Raw genomic sequence first — 22686 nt, forward strand, 5'->3', positions numbered from 1 at the left:
CAGCAGGTGGGAGCTGTTGTGCATGGGTTTGCACAGTGTTAAGCACTGCTGACCTCTGGTCACAGCACCTTATACACGTTTACACTCCACATTTCTTTGACAGGGCACTACTGGCATACTGGTAGACAAACACGCTTACAGCCGCTCACTCTCCGACATTTCCGCTTACATTTGTCACTCACGCTGGGTGTGTGCGATCCCTTGTGATGTGTATTACATCGGACTACATAACTACAGTATCGGATATGTGTAACCATTTTGCGACGGCAGCCGTTTGACTGTACGGACTCGCCGGCCTGTCCAGTGACGTAATCATATTATATGCGTGTTCCTCATACAATCTGCTCCCATCTGCCGGATAATGGGAACCGATACTCTGCAATGCTGACATGTGACTTGAGTTTGTTAATGCAGCTATCGCATACCAACTGCATGTTGACCACCTTTCAGATTGCACGACGGGAGACTGTAGGAGTGGCACCTTTCCCACTTTGCATGGGACAGTCCCTCATCACACATCACATGTGACAATACCAGAACTCTCCACCAATCGGGGACACATTTCTGCAGACTCAGGGACAGGTCATGAAAAACAGGGACACTTTTACAAAAGTAGTGCTATTAACTTGACACATTGGCAGAATCAGAGCATATGACATAATACACATATTCTGAAGTAACAGTTGTTTATAACTCTTACTTATTGTCATTAGACAGTAAGTCTAATTCACCACCTTTCCTTCAACAGCCACTACATTTAGGAGGGATTAAGAAGGACACAGTTAGACTTTCAGTCAAACTCAGGGATGTACCTGACATTCAGGGACAGTTAATTGGTATGGACAATACTCTAGCCATTGAAACTGTCCTGATTAGGGGACCTTCTCATGCTGTAGGTGTCTGTACTGGTTGCTTGTTACAGGTCTTGTATACCTGACAAGTCAATATGTCATATGTAGTAGCATAAGCAACTATACTGCTGCTAGACTACGCTTTGATTTGCTCCGATATGTATATTTCATTAGTATGCATGGCTGTAAGTATGTTCTGCCCTGGTACATCTGACAGTTCTACAGAGCAGGTTCCACTTTGGTCGTTCAGACTGGTGGCGGACCTATAGACCCTATATGTAGAGCTATCACATGTGTCGAGGCAACACATACTCACAACATACCTCTCAACTGTCACTGATCTTCAGGGCCGTCCCTGATTTTGAATCAAATTTTAACTCTGTCCCTCTTAATCCCTCCTAAAACTAGTGACGTTTGGAGAAAAGGTGGTGAATTACACTTAATGAATACTGACAATAATTAAGAGTTACAAACTTCTTTTACTTCAGAAAATGTGTATCAATTCATATGCTCTGATTCTGTCAATGTTTCCAGTTAATAGCTGTAATATTTTAAATGTGTCCATGATTGTCCTTGTGTTTTCTTGACTTGTCCGTGATTCTGTTGAAATTTGTCCCCAATTGGTTGAGAGTTCTGACCCACAGCCAGTAGTACACGGACGACCTCCATGGTTTGCATACGTTAAGGTTATTCATGTAGCATTATAATTGATAATACTGCTTCCTATTACATGTAGCTGTTACTGATACAACAAATTGATGTCTGACACCACTACACACACTATATAGCCTCCATTCCCAAACTCACAGGCCCAGACCTCTCAACCAATTGGGGACAAATCTCAACAGAATCAGGGACAAGTCAGAAAAAAATCAGGGACAATCAGGGACACTTGTAAAATATTAGGGCTATTAACTTGAAACATTGACAGAATCAGAGCATATGAATTAATACACATTTTCTGAAGTAAATGATGTTTATAACTCTTAATTATTGTCATTATTCATTAAGTGTAATTCACCACCTTTCCTCCAAAAGTCACTAGTTTTAGGAGGGATTAAGAGGGACAGGGTTAAAATCTGAGTCAAAATCAAGGACGTCTGTGAAAATCAGGGAAGTTGAGAGGTATGCACAGGCCATGTGCCATAACTGTAGTTTTGCAAGACACAACTGCCCAGATGGGTGTGTCCCTCGCAGGTGTATGGGTGTTTAACCTCTTCCATTATGCTATCATCTACCTGAGATGGTCAGCAACTTATGCACTTTCCGTCAGTAGCAGAACTCACATACCAATAGGTGTGACTGAACACCATATCAGGAACAATGCATAACACCCTGCGGGACACATTTAGATGATTGGTTCTATTAACCAGACACATTCACAGTCACAGAACATATGTATTCATTCACGTTTGTCGAGGTACATGCTGCTTATGACTCATACATGTTGTCATCTGTCATTACCTGTATTCTGCCACCTGTTCACCTAATATCACTAGTTCTGGCAGTGTTTATTTGGACTTTGTTACATTCAGATACATAACTATGGACGTCCATGCTAATCGGGTACATGGCACTGTGTAGGTCTCTATGCATTTCCTCGATGGTTTACAAACTATCCGGTAGATGTGCTCTTCAGGTTTGGGAGGTGTAGGCGTATGCTATGCCCACATGGGAATATTAATGACTTTCACTGGGCGGGCCTACTACATCTCTTCCAACCAGCACCTGCACACTTAAGCTCATTAATGCATACCCATGGTCCACCTACCTGGCACCCCTCTACAGCAGTCGTGACAAATACTTACTGCGAGCGCAGCTGGGGTATGAGCACACCCCTACACATTGCCCACTCTCCCCATCTCGGGACACATGTCGTACATTTTGTCAACCCATGTCTTATCACACTTGCACAACCTACTGTTCCATGCACACCTACATCCTGCTCATATTAGTGTCGGTAGATTCTTTCATACCTGAAGTTTTGGGGTCCCACAAGGGACACTGTTATCCATGTTTAAAGTGTAGACCTTGCAGAACTCTCCCACTGGTCCTTTCCTACCGGTGTTTTGGACGGCGGCAGTGTATTGATCTGTATTGCCTGTCTGTATGTCTGTCCGGCCTAGCTGGGCAATGTGGGGGGTACAATGTTTCTTTATTGGACCTCCCAGTCACAAATGCCCGGGCTGTAAATATGTTACCCCTAATTGCTGTGAAGTAACCTATTTATGTGAATGTGTATATATACACTGACATATAGTTTGTTTTGTGTGTATGTGTATATATATCACTGCCTGATGTTTGTGTATATATATCTATCTATATATATCCGTAGTATATCCTTGTGTGTGTGTGTGTGTATATATATATATATATATATATATATATATATATCCGTATTGTGTATGTAAATTATTATAGCTATGTGTATATATACGTTTTTATCTATATATACATCTGTGTGTCCGTTAACCTATACATTTCCCGGACATGGACACTTACACATGCGTATTGGTTTTATCCCTGCTTCAACAACATACTATTGCCTTAGTCATTCTGACACCGACACTTCACTCCGGTGAACTTGTGCTCAGTATATTGCACATTATGCAGTGGACAGATGTCGCAAGTTTTTAATGTCTGGGGTGCCGCTGCTAACTGGGTTGTGATAGTGTCATTCCACCTATTCCTCATATGCGCAGCCTACTATTCCTGCTACTGTGTTTGTTTCTGTACACATTCATATTATTACTGTTCATAGGATGTGTGTTTGTGCTACTGTGACTGTACGTCGACAAATTGTTGTCTTCATGTAGTTGTGTCTTTCTGCTTTTCCCAGTTTGGGGTTATCACAGCAGAACTCTGTTCCGCTCATGGGTGGCATATAGGTTTTACATGCAGGGCTGCCAGACCTGACGCACAACGTCCGACAACGATACTCCCATTCACGCATGTCTCCATGCAAACGACGCTCTATTTGGGAATTGCAACTATGTACTAGCTGACCACCACGGGCCACTCCATTGCACCCGGCGCAACATACCCTATCACTCCTGTGTCCATACTCGCATATCCATGGTTTCTCCTGCACACCCGTGTTCAGTTTCCCCGCATAACAGACATTATACACCTGATATCGCAGCCATGACACACCTTTACACATTGCCCTCTCATGAGCATTGAGGCCCTACACACATTTTGTACCACCTCATGTATTCACAGGCTCATCATCCATTCATATTTGCACATTCATGCCTTTCCTGGTGTTATGGATTAGAACGATTTGTGGGTTACAAGTGTAGGTGGTCGCAACATGTCCTACATTCTGTCTGTTTACAATGTGGACATAGCACTGCAATGATGTTATGGCCACTGGTATAGCCCTGCCTCTGGTGTGGAGAGTGGTGCTCTACCCACACTTGTGCAGCTTTATGTGACATATGCTGCGAGCACTTCATAATTCCTAACTTGCTCTGGATTCCCTTCACAACCCTTAGGTTTGCTTTCGTCTTTCAGCATTCCTAACATATATATATATATATATATATATATATATATATATACACATATATATATATATATATATATATATATATATATATATATAGAGAGAGAGAGAGAGCGAGAGATAGATATGTAGCTATATTATTGCATATTTATGTTATGTCTGTGGATATTTCTCTATACACACATCTGTCTAACTATATATATATGAAAGTTACAGCTATAGAAGACAACATACATTTGCTATGCTAATAGCTGCATACACCCACGCAGGCCCACTTGCATCTACTTATTCTGAGTTACATATGTTTACAGGCACGTCCTTAGGATTACATGTGCCTTATTCCTTATGACAGTACCACTTTGATGGAATCCGGTTAACGGACCCATGCGAACGCGGTCACCTTTACATGTAAAAATGTTGGCTTTACAGCACAGAGGCATTCATTACACAATTAATATGTGCTATAGTCGTACTTGCATCGGGAATGCCTTTATGTTGGGTTGATGCTGTAACCACTGCACTATTGGTGTTCTGGCTCATTTATATGTATACCCATGGTTCATAGCTACTCTGACATACGCCTCACTGCTTCCCTTACACAGCAGCAGGCATCCATTCTCCTGCTGGGAAAACTGCAGTACTACAATTAGGACATTCCCTGTTTCCTACTGCTCTGGACCCATGCTGCAAGTCTACTCACTCCAAAGATATTCATAACTCCTACGCTTATAGTCCTCGCACATACTCACGTTTGATTGTCAGGGTTTTCATGTGCTGGTCCGGGTTTAGGCTCGGCTGACTGGTGACTAGCACTGCCCTGGCACTGTTCAAAGATCAGACGTAGCACATGGACAGAGTTAGTCCAGAGTTTAACATTCTTCCTGTGTTTACAGACACAGGTGTTTGGGCACCTCCAACCACATTATTGGGTCGGCGCTACATAATTTAGGGTGGGGAGTGGTTCCACTACATAATGCAGGTTGGGGGGGGGGGTTTCCCTTCCCATTTGACTATTTCATTCATTAAAGCACTACAGGTATGCGATAGTCTAGTCAACAGCTGGGACAGTTGGTTGTTGTACTTCTGTGTATGGACCTCTCTGATACTCGGGGACTCATGTCTACAGTGAGAGGGACAAGGCTATGACAACTCAGGGACAATCGCGTACACTTCTACCATATTAGTACTATTAACTTGGAACATGTTGACAGATTCGTAATACTACTAATTGTCTACAGTTAAATGCATCTAGTACTCTTCGTTGTTGTAAGTAGTCATTCTCATTCAACACCATTCCCCCAAAGGGCACTGGCTTTGTGAGTTTTTAAGGGTCTGGTCAGTTATTGTGTGAATGCTCTGACCATTGGTGTCGTTGACATTGTCATATGTATGGGTTGTGCTGTATTCCGGTGACTAGGGTTGGCACCTTTTCACATGGCCAAGATGGGACATTTTCAGAACACACCAGGTTTTACAAGCCGACACATACCCATGGTCAGTACAATGGATAGAACTTTACTTATTTGCCTACATAAAAGCCTATTGTTGTAGCGGTTTATTTGCTTATTCTGTTTCTTGTAACATTTAGGTATTGTAGATACTGCAATAATTATTTTCTGCTGCTATTACATAACATGTGGGACATAATTATGTTCTACAATCCCAGGACATTTGCCATTTGAAATGTCTTTTGTCAGGACACAACTGTCCAACGATGGACTATCCCTCGCAAAGTGGGACAGATGACAACCCTACTGCGGACACCAGATTGTTTGGGCCAACACATAGCCACGGTCACTGCAAATTTAGAACAGTCATTTGTTTCCTAGCTGTAAGCCTTATACATTTGGCACTTTTGTTGTTTGCCTGTTTCTTGTACGAATTACGTTTATTCTACCCTGACATGACTGCTTTAGGCAACTGTTACATGCAGTATGGTGCATAGTTATTCCCTATGGTCACAAGACATTTGGCATTGTACCATTGTTGGTCAGGTCACACCTACACACACATTAATTGTCCCTCACACAGTGGATCAGGGGTATCCTGTTTACGTCAGTGCCTTCATCACCCTTATACCATGTGCCACTATGCGAATGTGTGCAATATATTCTCCCGCTTAATCGTGTCGGGACAAATGCATCACGGGCAGGTGTTTGATCCTGGGTAGTAGGTTATGCATGACCATTTAGGGCTGGCCAGTGTCGTGCACCTCTAATGCACATTCCAACTTGTGTCCAGATATCTACAGGACTGGACTTCGTGTCTTCCATTCTAATGTTTACACAGGTTATGTATCCCATGAGGGATATCCAAAAATTGGACCGATCCACAACAAGAGAAATAACAAACATTTTTCTGGCATTATGAAAATGTGCTGGGGGTTTTACATGCAAGGGATACATAGTGTGCAATACTGCAACTGCCTAGGGTGACACTACCTACTACATATGCGTAGTGGTCACTATGTGTAGCTGTGGCTGCAACAAACCAATAGGCCAAGTATGGCTGGATTTGGTGGAAGTTCAGGTATGGGAGTGGGTTGTGTGATGTGGAGGGGATGCTGGGTAGTCCATTATGCATCCAGGTGTGTTGCATTTGTTATGGCCAGTTCCATCAGGACCAATCTGTGGGTATGTGCCAGTGACATGTCTATACATTTGTATCACACATTTCAATATTCATATGTTTGTGGGATTGTGTTCTACAGTATGGCCTGTCTGGTTGTATTGCAGCTGTTTATACATGTGTTTGCGTTTCTTCCAGCTTCACCCGCTGCTCCCTCATACACCTCCGGTTCACCTATTCTGCATACGACACAGTATTGCCTTGGAGGATTGTACCATTACCCATCCTCCCACACACACAGATTCCTCACACCCCATACATCACTGCTTTGGTTGTTGGCCCATAACATGGCCAGAGTAACACATTGAATACCCTACATGTGTCAGGTACCTGTATGGTTGTGTGGACTACCCTGCCATGTTTGCTTTCCACATGCTATACTTCACACACATAGGTACACACCCATACTTAACTTTCATTACATGGTTGGTATACCCAGGTACTACCCATTCAACTGTGACACATCCTGACAAGTTCGGCTTGTACCACTGATTTCCGGATTTTGGCAGCCTGTTCTACTCATTGGTAGGATGCCACCTTTTCCTATGTCCAGGATGTGATATATTCCGTACACATATCCGACTGTACTGGACAACACGTCCCCACAGTCAAAGGTACAGATAATACTGTTCCTTTCAGCCTACATGTTTCCTTATTGTTGTAGCTGTTTATATGCTCCTTCTGTTTCGTTTACATGCTTATTCTATTTCCTATCACATTTGGTATGTGAAATACGGACATACCTTTTGTATGTGACTATTACATGCCTTGTGGGATATGATTCAGACATACGGTTGCTAGATATCTACATTTATCATGTATTTTGTTATGGACATATCTGCCCAGCTGTGTACCCTCCCTCACATTATGGGTCAGCTGGTGACCCTCACCATTGGGCAAGTACCTACTGGTAGCGAGTACCTACTGGTGGCTCGCTAACATATGATGCGTTTCACTTCCACTTGGTATAGCTATCTACACTGCATTGGACTACGGCCACACGGTCTTCCATGTCATTTGTTCGCGGGATAGGGACCCGTTATTCCCTACCATGCATTTGTGTTTGCTTATTCACTTTGTGTTCGCAGGAACTTTCTTGCATGCTTTGCATACGTTTCAGTATCCACGGACACTGACAGATGTGATTACTATCTTGCAACTTGTTATATGCAAGCATTTTAGGTTGCACGTTGACAGTTGCCATTTTCACGCCTCCGTGCGGCACTTCAACACGCCATATGCACTCGTTCTCCTTTCCTGTGCACGTGGCTGTGGCGGCAGCATGCCTTCATTAATATGCATTTGGTGCTACTGCGCCATCTTCACGCCGCACTGTCGGCGTAAGCCTACCGCCGTCCTTGCGCTGAGCTTCATGAATCCCGGGAAATGTGTTGATTAAACTTAAGATGTGTCTATAGCGACTCCTACCTGTTTAGCATGCAATACTTGCTTGATAATGGTATTATTAGTAATTGTGCAGGGCTGGTGTTATAGTTAGGTGGGTGTAAAGAAGATTTGTTTTCGATTTAGTATGATCTGGGAGTCATTTAGATATTTCTTAATGTTGTGGAAGAATTGTGCATTTGTTTAAAGTTGTTTAGGTGATTTGGCTGAGCATCTTATAATGGAGTGATCTATATATTGTACTGAATCTGAGTTGGGTACATTTTTTTGTACACATCATTAATGAAAATATATTTATTCCTATATTTATTAGCACTTGTTTAGCAAGATAGTCCAACTGGGTCAGCAAAGTGTCAGCCTGGGGAGAAAAGCATTACATATCATTATGAAAAACACAAACTACAAAAAGTTATAATAATTTCCTAGTAGTATAACATACACAATGTAAGCTTACTAGCAGACAGAAGCAATGTAGCAGTTTGTCTTGCAGATTTACAATGATTCAATGGATTGCATTGATAATTCATCACAATTACATATGCAAAGCAAATTCATGACAGATCAATTTAAAAAAAATGTTACATTCATATCCAGTTGTATAGCAGTATAACTGTCACATTCCTATCCAGTTGTAGAGCCGTGTAACTGTCACATTTATATCCAGTTGTATAGCAGTATAACTGTCACATTACTATCTGGTTGTACAGCAGTATAACTGTCTAATATGAAAAGTGATAGGTACTTTGGATACATGAAATAGTAATATTAAGTGGTATAATTCCCGTTCACAATATATCTGATTGTATAGCAGTATAACTGTCACAGAGTCATATCCAGCTGTACAACAGTATAACTGTCACATTCACATCCAGTTGTATAGCAGTATAACTATCACATTTATATCCAGTTGTATAGCAGTATAACTGTCACATTCATATCCAGTTGTATAACAGTATGAGTGTCACATTCATATCCAGGTGTACAGCAGTAAAACCGTCACATTCACATCCAGTTGTATAGCAGTATAACTGTCATATTCATACCCAGTTGTACAACAATATAACTGATACATTCATATGCTCACATTCATATATCTTGTTGTATAGCAGTATAACTGTCACATTACTCTCTGGTTGTACAGCAGTATAACTGTCTAATATGAAAAGTGATAGGTACTTTGGATACATGAAATAGTAATATTAAGTGGTATCATTCCCTTTCACAATATATCTGGTTGTATAGCAGTATGTAACTGTCACATTTATATCCAGTTGTACACCAGTATAACTGTCACATTTATACCCAGCTGTACAGCAGTATAACTGTCACATTCATATCCAGTTGTACACCAGTATAACTGTCACATTCATATCCAGCTGTACACCAGTATAACTGTCACTTTCATACCCAGCTGTACAGCAGTATAACTGTCACATTCATACCCAGTTGTGTAGCAGTATAACAGTCACATTCATACCCAGTTGCACACCAGTATAACTGCCACATTCATATCCAGTTGTACACCAGTATAACTGTCATATTCATATCCAGTTGTACACCAGTATAACTGTCACATTCATATCCTGTTGTACAGCAGCATAACTGTCACATTCATATCCAGCTGTACACCAGTAAAACTGTCACATTCATATCCTGTTGTACAGCAGTATAACTGTCACATTCATACCCAGTTGTATAGCAGTATAACTGTCACATTCATACCCAGTTGTATAGCAGTATAACTGTCACATTCATATCCTGTTGTACAGCAGTATAACTGTCACATTCATACCCAGTTGTACAGTAGTATAACTGTCACATTCATATCCAGTTGTACACCAGTATAACTGTCACATACATATCCTGTTGTACAGCAGTATAACTGTCACATTCATACCCAGTTGTATAGCAGTATAACTGTCACATTCATACCCAGTTGTATAGCAGTACAACTGTCACATTCATACCCAGTTGTATAGCAGTATAACTGTCACATTCATATCCTGTTGTACAGCAGTATAACTGTCACATTCATACCCAGTTGTATAGCAGTATAACTGTCACATTCATATCCTGTTGTACAGCAGTATAACTGTCACATTCATACCCAGTTGTATAGCAGTATAACTGTCACATTCATATCCTGTTGTACAGCAGTATAACTGTCACATTCATACCCAGTTGTATAGCAGTATAACTGTCACATTCATATCCTGTTGTACAGCAGTATAACTGTTACATTCATACCCAGTTGTATAGCAGTATAACTGTCACATTCATACCCAGTTGTATAGCAGTATAACTGTCACATTCATATCCTGTTGTACAGCAGTATAACTGTCACATTCATATCCAGTTGTACACCAGTATAACTGTCACATTCATATCCTGTTGTACAGCAGTATAACTGTCACATTCATACCCAGTTGTATAGCAGTATAACTGTCACATTCATACCCAGTTGTATAGCAGTATAACTGTCACATTCATATCCAGTTGTATAGCAGTATAACTGTCACATTCATATCCTGTTGTACAGCAGTATAACTGTCACATTCATATCCAGTTGTACACCAGTATAACTGGCACATTCATACCCAGTTGTATAGCAGTATAACTGTCACATTCATACCCAGTTGTATAGCAGTATAACTGTCACATTCATATCCAGTTGTACACCAGTATAACTGTCACATTCATATCCAGCTGTACACCAGTATAACTGTCACTTTCATACCCAGCTGTACAGCAGTATAACTGTCACATTCATACCCAGTTGTGTAGCAGTATAACAGTCACATTCATACCCAGTTGCACACCAGTATAACTGCCACATTCATATCCAGTTGTACACCAGTATAACTGTCATATTCATATCCAGTTGTACACCAGTATAACTGTCACATTCATATCCTGTTGTACAGCAGCATAACTGTCACATTCATATCCAGCTGTACACCAGTAAAACTGTCACATTCATATCCTGTTGTACAGCAGTATAACTGTCACATTCATACCCAGTTGTATAGCAGTATAACTGTCACATTCATATCCTGTTGTACAGCAGTATAACTGTCACATGCATACCCAGTTGTACAGCAGTATAACTGTCACATTCATATCCTGTTGTACAGCAGTATAACTGTCACATTCATACCCAGTTGTATAGCAGTATAACTGTCACATTCATATCCTGTTGTACAGCAGTATAACTGTTACATTCATACCCAGTTGTATAGCAGTATAACTGTCACATTCATACCCAGTTGTATAGCAGTATAACTGTCACATTCATACCCAGTTGTATAGCAGTATAACTGTCACATTCATAACCTGTTGTACAGCAGTATAACTGTCACATTCATATCCTGTTGTACAGCAGTATAACTGTCACATTCATACCCAGTTGTATGGCAGTATAACTGTCACATTCATATCCTGTTGTACAGCAGTATAACTGTCACATTCATACCCAGTTGTATAGCAGTATAACTGTCACATTCATATCCTGTTGTACAGCAGTATAACTGTCACATTCATACCCAGTTGTATAGCAGTATAACTGTCACATTCATATCCTGTTGTACAGCAGTATAACTGTCACATTCATACCCAGTTGTATAGCAGTATAACTGTCACATTCATATCCTGTTGTACAGCAGTATAACTGTTACATTCATACCCAGTTGTATAGCAGTATAACTATCACATTCATACCCAGTTGTATAGCAGTATAACTGTCACATTCATATCCTGTTGTACAGCAGTATAACTGTCACATTCATATCCAGTTGTACACCAGTATAACTGTCACATTCATATCCTGTTGTACAGCAGTATAACTGTCACATTCATACCCAGTTGTATAGCAGTATAACCGTCACATTCATACCCAGTTGTATAGCAGTGTAACTGTCACATTCATATCCAGTTGTATAGCAGTATAACTGTCACATTCATATCCTGTTGTACAGCAGTATAACTGTCACATTCATATCCAGTTGTACACCAGTATAACTGTCACATTCATACCCAGTTGTACAGCAGTATAACTGTCACATTCATACCCAGTTGTATAGCAGTATAACTGTCACATTCATATCCAGTTGTTTAGCAGTATAACTGTCACATTCATATCCTGTTGTACAGCAGTATAACTGTCACATTCATACCCAGTTGTATAGCAGTATAACTGTCACATTCATACCCAGTTGTACAGCAGTATAACTGTCACATTCATACCCAGTTGTATAGCAGTATAACTGTCACATTCATATCCAGTTGTATAGCAGTATAACTGTCACATTCATACCCAGTTGTACAGCAGTATAACTGTCATATTCATACCCAGTTGTATAGCTGTATAACTGTCACATTCATATCCTGTTGTACAGCAGTATATCTGTCACATTCATATCCTGTTGTACAGCATTATAACTGTCACATTCATATCCTGTTGTACAGCAGTATAACTGTCACATTCATATCCTGTTGTACAGCAGTATAACTGTCACATTCATATCCAGTTGTATAGCAGTATAACTGTCACATTCATATCCTGTTGTACAGCAGTATAACTGTCACATTCATACCCAGTTGTATAGCAGTATAACTGTCACATTCATACCCAGTTGTACAGCAGTATAACTGTCACATTCATACCCAGTTGTATAGCAGTATAACTGTCACATTCATATCCAGTTGTATAGCAGTATAACTGTCACATTCATACCCAGTTGTACAGCAGTATAACTGTCATATTCATACCCAGTTGTATAGCAGTATAACTGTCACATTCATATCCTGTTGTACAGCAGTATAACTGTCACATTCATATCCTGTTGTACAGCAGTATAACTGTCACATTAATACCCAGTTGTATAGCAGTATAACTGTCACATTCATATCCTGTTGTACAGCAGTATAACTGTCACATTCATATCCTGTTGTACAGCAGTATAACTGTCACATTCATACCCAGTTGTATAGCAGTATAACTGTCACATTCATATCCTGTTGTACAGCAGTATAACTGTCACATTCATATCCTGTTGTACAGCAGTATAACTGTTACATTCATACCCTGTTGTACAGCAGTATAACTGTCACATTCATATCCTGTTGTACAGCAGTATAACTGTTACATTCATACCCAGTTGTATAGCAGTATAACTGTCACATTCATATCCTGTTGTACAGCAGTATAACTGTCACATTCATATCCAGGGGTAGTAGTTACAATGTAGTACAAAGTGTAAATAAGGGTATCAGAGAGGAGTTCTCAGGTAATAGCCAGATAGACTGGCATTGAGACTAAGTAAGGAGAGAAAAGTCTAAGTCCAGAGGAGTTAAAGTACTTGGTTTTGGGAAAGTAAAGTGGGAAAGAACAGATAGCAAAGGCAGTACAGCTACACAGGAGGGAAAAGTAGAAGCAGAATAATATAGGTGGAATGAATTTTGAGTCTAGATTATCGGGTCTATATTATCATATCACACTCTCAGAAGAGCAAATGACAGATAATCGACCCCATGTAAGTGAAATCTTAAGTCAAAACTTCAGAACAGCGATTATTTCCCAATGGAAGGCAATAGCTGCTCCGAAAACAAAACAAACAAAAAAAAAACAAAACAGTAAAACACTACTTAATGTGGGGGGGCTTTGCCCCCCACACCCCCCTACTTAAATATACCAACTAAGAGATCGCACTACAGTGCTGAAAAGGCAAAGTAGCGAAAGCAGCCAAACAAATTCTTTCCCAGGGAAAGAATTCACTGAACAGCCACTTCACTATTTTGCCTTTTTACGCTTTACTGTTCAACAAAGATGTATTCGACAAACTGCATCTGCGACAGCGTAATAGGGAACCAGATTATCAGTAAGTTAAAAATAGGAGAATGGGAGAAATAAAATGGAGAAAGACTTGCTATATAGTAAATATAATTGTTTAATAAATTATTATTTGAGTGAGGAGAAAAGTGGGAGCAAATGCTCACTAGAAAGGTAGAATAACATAGATATTGTAGGACAAGAATAGAGCCATGTATCCAGTAAATGTCTTGCATACCCAATTAAATAAGGTTTAACTTTGTATAAGATGCATAATTTCTTATCTGTCTTGAACAGAATATAAACAGTAAAATAAAAAAGCACAAGTAATAGTGAAGCACTCACAAACATGTTTTTTTATTTTTGTGAAAGTTAAACAAGGTGTGAGACAAGTCTGCAGTTTTTCTTTAGAATATAAACAGTGTATTGATTGCTAAAATGCTAAAATGCAGAAGGCCCAGGATGGATCCTTGTGGGATGCCTACAGTTATGGGTTTGAAGGAAAAGTATGTTTGTTACCATTGAATGGCTTGTTTGTTTTTATTTATTGTTTATTTTTATTTATTGTTTATTTGTTTGTTCATTATTTCTTGAAAGAAATTATGTACCCATTGTACAGTGGTTTTGCTTATGTCTCGCATGGTTAACCAATTCAGGAGTAGTTAAAGTGTGACAGTGTCATAAGCTTTGATAAGTCAACTAAGTGTGCTTATTTTCTTAGTTAATTTATCTTGGATGGCATGTAGAGTTGTTTTAGTTATGTTTCCAGAATGACAGACATTTTGAATTGAGAGAGTAAACTGTTTTTATTAATGAATTGAGAAGATGACTATGTATGCAGTTCTGTAGCATCTTTGGAAATGGTGATAGTACACCAGTAGTTTAAAATTTGTAATTTCAATAGCTTTGTCTCACTTCACAACTGTTTTAGCCTTTGTGTGCACACAGAGTGCACAACACAGGAGGGTGATTAGATATTGTGTCTTGGCATGAGCAGGGGAAGATTGGCTGTCTCCATTTATGATAAAGAAAAAGCATAACCATACAGATTCTGCCATACTTAAAACATCCATTTTATTGTATTGCTTGTTTTATAATAATAATGTCCATCTGTTAAACAGGTAGGCCAACTGGACACACAATCCCTTTTTAGGGGCTAAGTGACTCACTCAAGGTCAGACAGTAGGCAAACAAGGGCTGAAGAAATCAAACCCTGTATCACAGGAACTACAGTTCACAGCCTTAACACTTTGCACTTATTTCCATTCATACACTTGGACAACTGAAGTCTCATAGCTTAGTGCACTGCTTGAGGCATGTACACTGTGAACATGCATGAGCTGCTGAAGACACATAGCTTAGTGCACTGAATGAGGCACATACACTGTGCACATACATGGGCTGCTGAAGACTCATAGCTTAGTGCACTGCATGAGGCACATACACTGTGCACATACATGGACTGCTGAAGACTTGTAGCTTAATGCACTGCATGAGGCACAGACACTGTGCACGTGTGGGCTGCTAAAGACTCATAGCTTAGTGCACTGCATAAAGCACATATATTTTGCATATGCATGGGCTGCTGAAGACTCATAGCTTAGTGCACTGCATGAGACACATACACTGTGCATATACATGGGCTGCTGAAGACTCATAGCTTAGTGCACTGCATGAGGCACATACACTGTGCATATGCATGGGCTGCTGAAGACTCATAGCTTAGTGCACTGCATGAGGCACAGACACTGTGCACATACATGGGCTGCTAAAAACTTATAGCTTAGTGCACTGCATGAGGCGCATACACTGTGCATATGCATGAGCTGCTGAAGACTCATAGCTTAGTGCACTGCATGAGGTACGTACACTGTGCACGTGCATGGGCTGGTAAAGACTTATAGCTTAGTGCACTGCATGAGACAGATACACTGTGCATATACATGGGTTGCTGAAGACTCATAGCTTAGTGCACTGCATGAGGCACATACACTGTGCATATGCATGGGCTGCTGAAGACTCATAGCTTAGTGCACTGCATGAGGCACATACACTGTGCATATGCATGGGCTGCTGAAGACTCATAGCTTAGTGCACTGCATGAGGCACAGACACTGTGCACATACATGGGCTGCTAAAAACTCATAGCTTAGTGCACTGCATGAGGTGCATACACTGTGCATATGCATGAGCTGCTGAAGACTCATAGCTTAGTGCACTGCATGAGGTACATACACTGTGCACGTGCATGGGCTGGTAAAGACTCATAGCTTAGTGCACTGCATGAGACACATACACTGTGCACATGCATGGGCTGCTGAATACTCATAGCTTAGTGCACTGCATGAGAGACTTACACTGTGCATGTGCATGGGCTGGTAAAGACTCATAGCTTAGTGCACTGGATGAGTCACATGCACTGTGCACATGCATGAGCCGCTGAAGTCTCACAGCTTAGTGTACTGCATAAGGCACATACACTGTGCACATGCATGGGCTGCTGAAGACTCACAGCTTAGTGCACTGCATGAGGCACATACACTGTGCACGTGCATGGGCTGTTGAAGGCTCACAGCTTAGTGCACTGCATGTGGCATGTACACTGTGCACATACATGGGCATACTATGTAATATGTTTATTTTATTTACCTTTTTGTATGGCCTCTGTCATGAGCAGCAGTGATCCAGTTTGGATCAGCCCATCCACCTGGTAAACTGATTGAGTATAATATAATGTACACCTCAGAAAATGTTATTGACCCTTACAGTACATTCATGTTCAGTGTCTGAAACAAACATGTGGACTCAGTGCAGCTGTTTTCCATACTAGGTCGACTAATCACTGGAGATTTGCATCTTTGAATTAGTCCCTGTTAAGTATAGTTTTAACATACAGGTGCTATAGACTGAATAATTACTAAACATTATTTTTTTCTAAATGAGTTGTACATAAACAAAACACAGTACCTTGACACCTTTTCCTGGTGCAGCAATATATGCTGCCTCTGCCCTCTGCAGATCATCAGTGTAAATCTTAAATCCTCCTGGTTTTAGATATTCAGCTTTCTTCAGTTTCTGATTTAATTCTTTAGTTACCTCAGTCATCACAGCTCTACATTTCTTCTCAGACTCTTCCTCATTTGCTCTACAGTACTGCTCATACAAACTTTTTATTTTGGCCTGGGTTTAAAAAAAGACATCATGTTATACATAGAGTTCAATATAAATGTTGATTTCCACAGTTCCATAGCAAATGCACAGTCAACTTTTTCATAAAAAAATGATAATTTAAAAATACAATTTTTATAATAAACTTTCTATGACCTATCAATATGCAGGGGTCAGTTTCAGATTGAGGGCTGAAAAAAAATAGCACCTCAATATTAATTTTCCCCATTGTTTTTTTAATTGAAGAAAGGTGTACAGTTTTAATGATAACCAATGTCTTTCATATGTGGAGTTAGCTAATGAGGTGTGAAATGCTGGAGCATTTGTAACTTGTTCATATGAATTAAAGTAACAGTAAAATACTCCTGAAATGTGGTAAATTCAGTTAAGTGCAACTGCCAAAGGAACAATGTTTCTCCAGCCACATTTATTGTCACTAACACAATTCAAGTTTTAAATATTGTTTAATGTTGCTGGTGATGTACTGTTCAAGAAAGGTATTCAGCAGCATATCCAGTACATTTCAAAACACACCTTTATAGGCATGTAAGTCATAGCCAATACTGTGCTGTCAAGTACAAAACATATGTCTGAATTAGTTATTCAACAATTATAGACTTTACTGGATTGAAGGACCTATTATTATCTTTTTTTCTTATCTATCCCTTTACTTTTATAGTTTCCCAAAGTGAGAAGTTGACAGATTCCTTTTCTAAAATATTTATTTATTTTTTACAAATATAAAACATATATCAAATCACATTGGCAAGAGATATAATTTCACAGCTTGTATTATAGCATAAATAAAACAGGAAGAACATGTTCTTGAGATAAACTATGAAATATAAACTATGAAATATTTTAAACAATTCCAAGTCCAAAGAGACACTGAATGCCATGTATATAAAACACAAACAGATTATTTTCTACAAAGTTACTAAATAATCAAAATAATAACCCACTTAGGTTGAAACAAAACAAAAGTACACATGGTTTGATTTCAACTAACAATATTATAAGGCTGTTTGTAAAAGTCTCGCCCCAGGATTCATGAAGCTCGGCGCAAGGACGGCGTTAGCTTTGTGCCGACCGTGTGGTGTAGAGATGGCGCAGCAGCACCACATGCATATTAATGAAGGCACGCTGCCGCAACGTCCATGTGCAAAGGAAATGTGCGGGAGTGCAGGAGGCATGTCTAAGCGCTGCACGGAGGCGTGAACATGTCGGCTGTATACGCGCAACCTAAAATGCTGACTAGTACAACCTGCCTCTAATAATAATCACTCCTGTCAGTGTCCATGGATACTGAAATGTATGCAAAGCATACAAGACAGTTTTGTGAACACCAAAATAAAAAGTAAACACAAAGGCACATAGCTGAATATTGTGTCCCCGTCCCTTGAACAAATGACATTTAAAACCCCGTGCCCGTATTCCATTGTAGTGTTGATAGTTATACCAAGTGGAAATGAAATGCAGCGTGTTAGCGTGCCACTGCCATTTGCTAAGCCTAGTCCAATGGTTAGGGTTACCACCTGTCCCACATTGTGAGGGACAGTCCCCCACTGGGCAGTTGTGTCCATACTAAAAACCATTATAAATGTTAAATGTCCTGCGATTGTAGGACATAATTATGTCCCATATTTTATGTAATAGTTCCATACAATACTTATTTCCATATGTAAAATACCTAAATGTTACAAGAAACAGAACAAGCAACTAAACTGTTGCAACAATAAGCTTTCAGTTAAGCATAAAACTAATGTACTATCCTTTGTACTGACCATGGGTATGTGTTGGCCTGTAAAATCTGATGTGTGTCCTGAAAATGTCCCATTTTGGTCATTTGAAAAGGTGGCAGCCCTACCAATGGTTAGAGCATTCGCTCAATATCTGCCCATTCGCGGTCCAAGTCGTCCTTGTCAGGATGGCCCAAAGATGAACGGGTATTACCTGGGTCTACCTACCATGTCATGAAAGATAAGTATTTGCGAGTACCTATGTGTGTGAAGTACAGCATGTGGAAGATCAAAAATGCTAGATTAGTCCTCACAACAATAATGGTACCAGAGATATGTAGTGTACGCAATGTGTTCTGTTGACTGTGCCATGGGCCATCAACCAGAGAAGGGATGGATGGTGTGTTTGGAACATGGGGGTGGGCGGTGATGGATAATGTAATAATTTGCCAAAGGGAGACTGGGTTGGATGCACAATAGGTGAACTGGAGGTGTACGAGGGACCAGTGGGTGAATCAGAAAGAAAACCAAAGAACAAACATTCACATCTGCAATACAACCTGGCAGGCCATACTGTAGAACACAATCCCACAAACATATGAACATTTAAATGTGTGATACACATGTACAGAAACGTTACCGGCACACACTCATATAATGGTCTGGCCTGAACTGAGCCATTCAACCCCAACACACCTGGATACATAATTGAATACTCATCATCCCCTCCACAGCACATGACCCCCCCTTCCTGAAAGTCCACCAAAACCCCCCATACTCGGGATTCTAGCTTGGCGCAGCCATATCTGCACATAGTAACCCTTACTCATATCTAGTAGGCAGCCTCACCCTAGGCAGTCTCAGGATTGCAAACTATTTATCCCTTGCATGTATAACCCTACCTCATTTTCGTAAATCAAAAAAAATCGAGGTTATCGGTCCCCAAAATTTTTGGATACCCCTCATGGGATAAGTATCTGTTCTAAAGATTAGACTTGGTGTCACGACACGATGTCCAGTCCCATAGACATCTGGACACAAGTTGTATGAGCAGTAGTTGTCCACAACCCTGCTCAGCCTCCAGCCAATCCTGCAGAACCCACGACCTGGGATTAAACACCTGACTGCAAAACACGTCTCCCCACGTGCATTATCGGGAATATATACCTTTCACATTCGCATAGCTACACATCACACATACATGCATATAAGTAGTTGTCAAGTATGTGTCCAATTCATAAATATGTATACTTGCAAATGTATACATATGCGTCTCAGAAACATATGAATAGTAACATGTACTATACATATGTACACCACCCGATTGTCCCATTTGTTGCCAGTACTGTGGAATGGCTGTACTAAAGTCATATATCCTAATTACCATCCATAGAGAATGTTTCACGGACGGTTTAGTGGAAAACCAGTGACTATGGTGTTCCTGTTCCCAGGTCCAAGCCATACAAGGGCTAATTTTATATGATGGCCACAATCGTGGCAGTCGGATATAAGGTGATTAAGGCACTTTAAAGCAAATGTAAGTAGGGTTACCACCTGTCCCACTTTGCAAGGATCAGTCCCTTTTTGGGCAGTTGTGTCCTGACCAACAATATTAAAATGGCAAATGTCCTGAGATTGTAGGAAATAATTATGTACCGTATTTCATGTAGCAGTTGCATAAAATAGTTATTTTTGTATGTAAAATACCTAAATGTTACAAGAAACAGAATAAGCAACTAAACTGCTACAAGAATAAGCTTTCATTTAGGCAAAAAAGTAAAGCTTTATCCTTTGTACTGACCATGGGTATGTGTCAGCCTGTAAAATCTGATATGTGTTCCGAAAATGTCCCACTTTGGCCATTTGAAAAGGTGGCAACCCTAGACGTAAGCAGGTATGCAAGCATGCATGCGCGACGGTAAGTGGTATGGGAAATATAAATAAGCATGTAGGTGCATATGCATGTGTATGTCCAGACATATAAATATATATATAGATAGATATATATATATATATATATATATATATATATATATATATATATATATATATATATATATATATATATCTATGAAGAATGAACATGGTCACAATAGATATAGCACACCTTTACATCCCCAACCACAGGTAGGATGCTAAAAGTGGAACTAACTATGTCCCCGTGCTAAGTCTGACTTTCAAACAGGTACAGGGCAGTCCCACTCAACAGTCAGATGAGCCGAAAATCGGAAGACTAATTGAACACCCTGACCATGATATGAACGTATGTCCCAGGCCTATAAGCTTGGGACATTTGAATATGCTTGGAGTGAGCCAACATATGGGATGTGTCTAAAGCAGTAGGGAATGGCGTATGTGTAGTAGTGCGATTTTTCCAACAGGAAAATGGATGCCTGCTGTGTTAGTGAAGTGTTGAGGCATGTGTTCGGGTAACTATGAACCATGGGTATACATATAAATGAAGCAGAACACCAATAGTGTAGTGGTTAGAGCATCCGACTATCAAGCAGACGTTGTCGGTTCAAATGCAGCACACACCATTTATGACGCGTAATCCGTATGCAAGCATATCTTGCTAATTTTATGCTGTATAACGATATAATACCATTGAAATGTGAACTGGGGTGACGTATCACAGTAAGAATGTAGAAAGTTTTTTTGTGATGGGAATAGACGGTTAAACGGAAAACCGCATCTGAAATGTGTTGTACTCGCGCTTTGTTCAACGGCTCTTGTTCTACCCAGCAACACAATAAACTGCGTCGGCCAGGCCCGACGCCAGGACCCTACACATCACAATCAATGTGATTTACCACTAAGCCATGGCAGTTATACCTAACTTTGATGTTATCACAAACATAGCAGACAGCACAGTCATTCAACAGTATGATCAAAGTAATTAAATCATATAGATGTGTATGCATGCATACGTACACAAAGATATATATATATATATATTTATATATATATATATATATATATATATATATATATATATATATATATATATATATATAGGGTAACCACCTGTCCCACTTTGCAAAGGACAGTCCCTCTTTGGGCAGTTGTGTCCTGTACAAATAATGTACAATGGCAGATGTCCTAGATTTAATGACAAAATACCCTATATTTATGTAATAGTTGCATAAAACAGTTATTCTGTCTTTGAAACACCTACATGTTATACAAAACAGAATAAGCAACTAAAATGCTACAAGAATAAGCTGTCATTTAGGCAAAAAGTGAGGTTCTATCCTTTGTACTGGCTGTGGGTATGTCCTGGCCTGCACAATCTGACATTTGTACCAATAATGTCCCACTTTGGGCATTTGAAAGGGTGGCAACCCTACACACACATGCAGGCATTCACGGTTCAAGTTCGACTATAGCACTTATCATTTTCCTTGTGGAATGAATGTTGCTCTGCTGTAAAGCCGACATTAAAACATGTAAAAGTGAACGTGTATATCGCATGGGACTGTTAACCAGATCCCTTCAATCAAAGTGGTACTGTCATAATGAATAAGGCACAAGTAAGCACAAATAAGCGACAGTAAACAT

General features: G+C 40.0%; 1 protein-coding gene across 1 annotated transcript in view; it reads right to left on the reverse strand.

The window, feature by feature from the left end:
• Window positions 1-22686, reverse strand: part of LOC122799626 (guanylate-binding protein 1-like) — a 1262734-nt gene that overhangs the window by 254777 nt on the left and 985271 nt on the right. Inside the window, exon 8 of the mRNA XM_044068814.1 lies at window positions 17186-17398. Within this exon, the coding sequence (XP_043924749.1) occupies window positions 17186-17398 (213 nt within the window). The remainder of the gene's footprint in view (window positions 1-17185; window positions 17399-22686) is intronic.

This window comes from Protopterus annectens, chromosome 4.part0, assembly GCF_019279795.1.
Source record: "Protopterus annectens isolate FY-2018-M chromosome 4.part0, PAN1.0, whole genome shotgun sequence".
Classification (NCBI taxonomy): Eukaryota; Metazoa; Chordata; order Ceratodontiformes; family Protopteridae; genus Protopterus; species Protopterus annectens.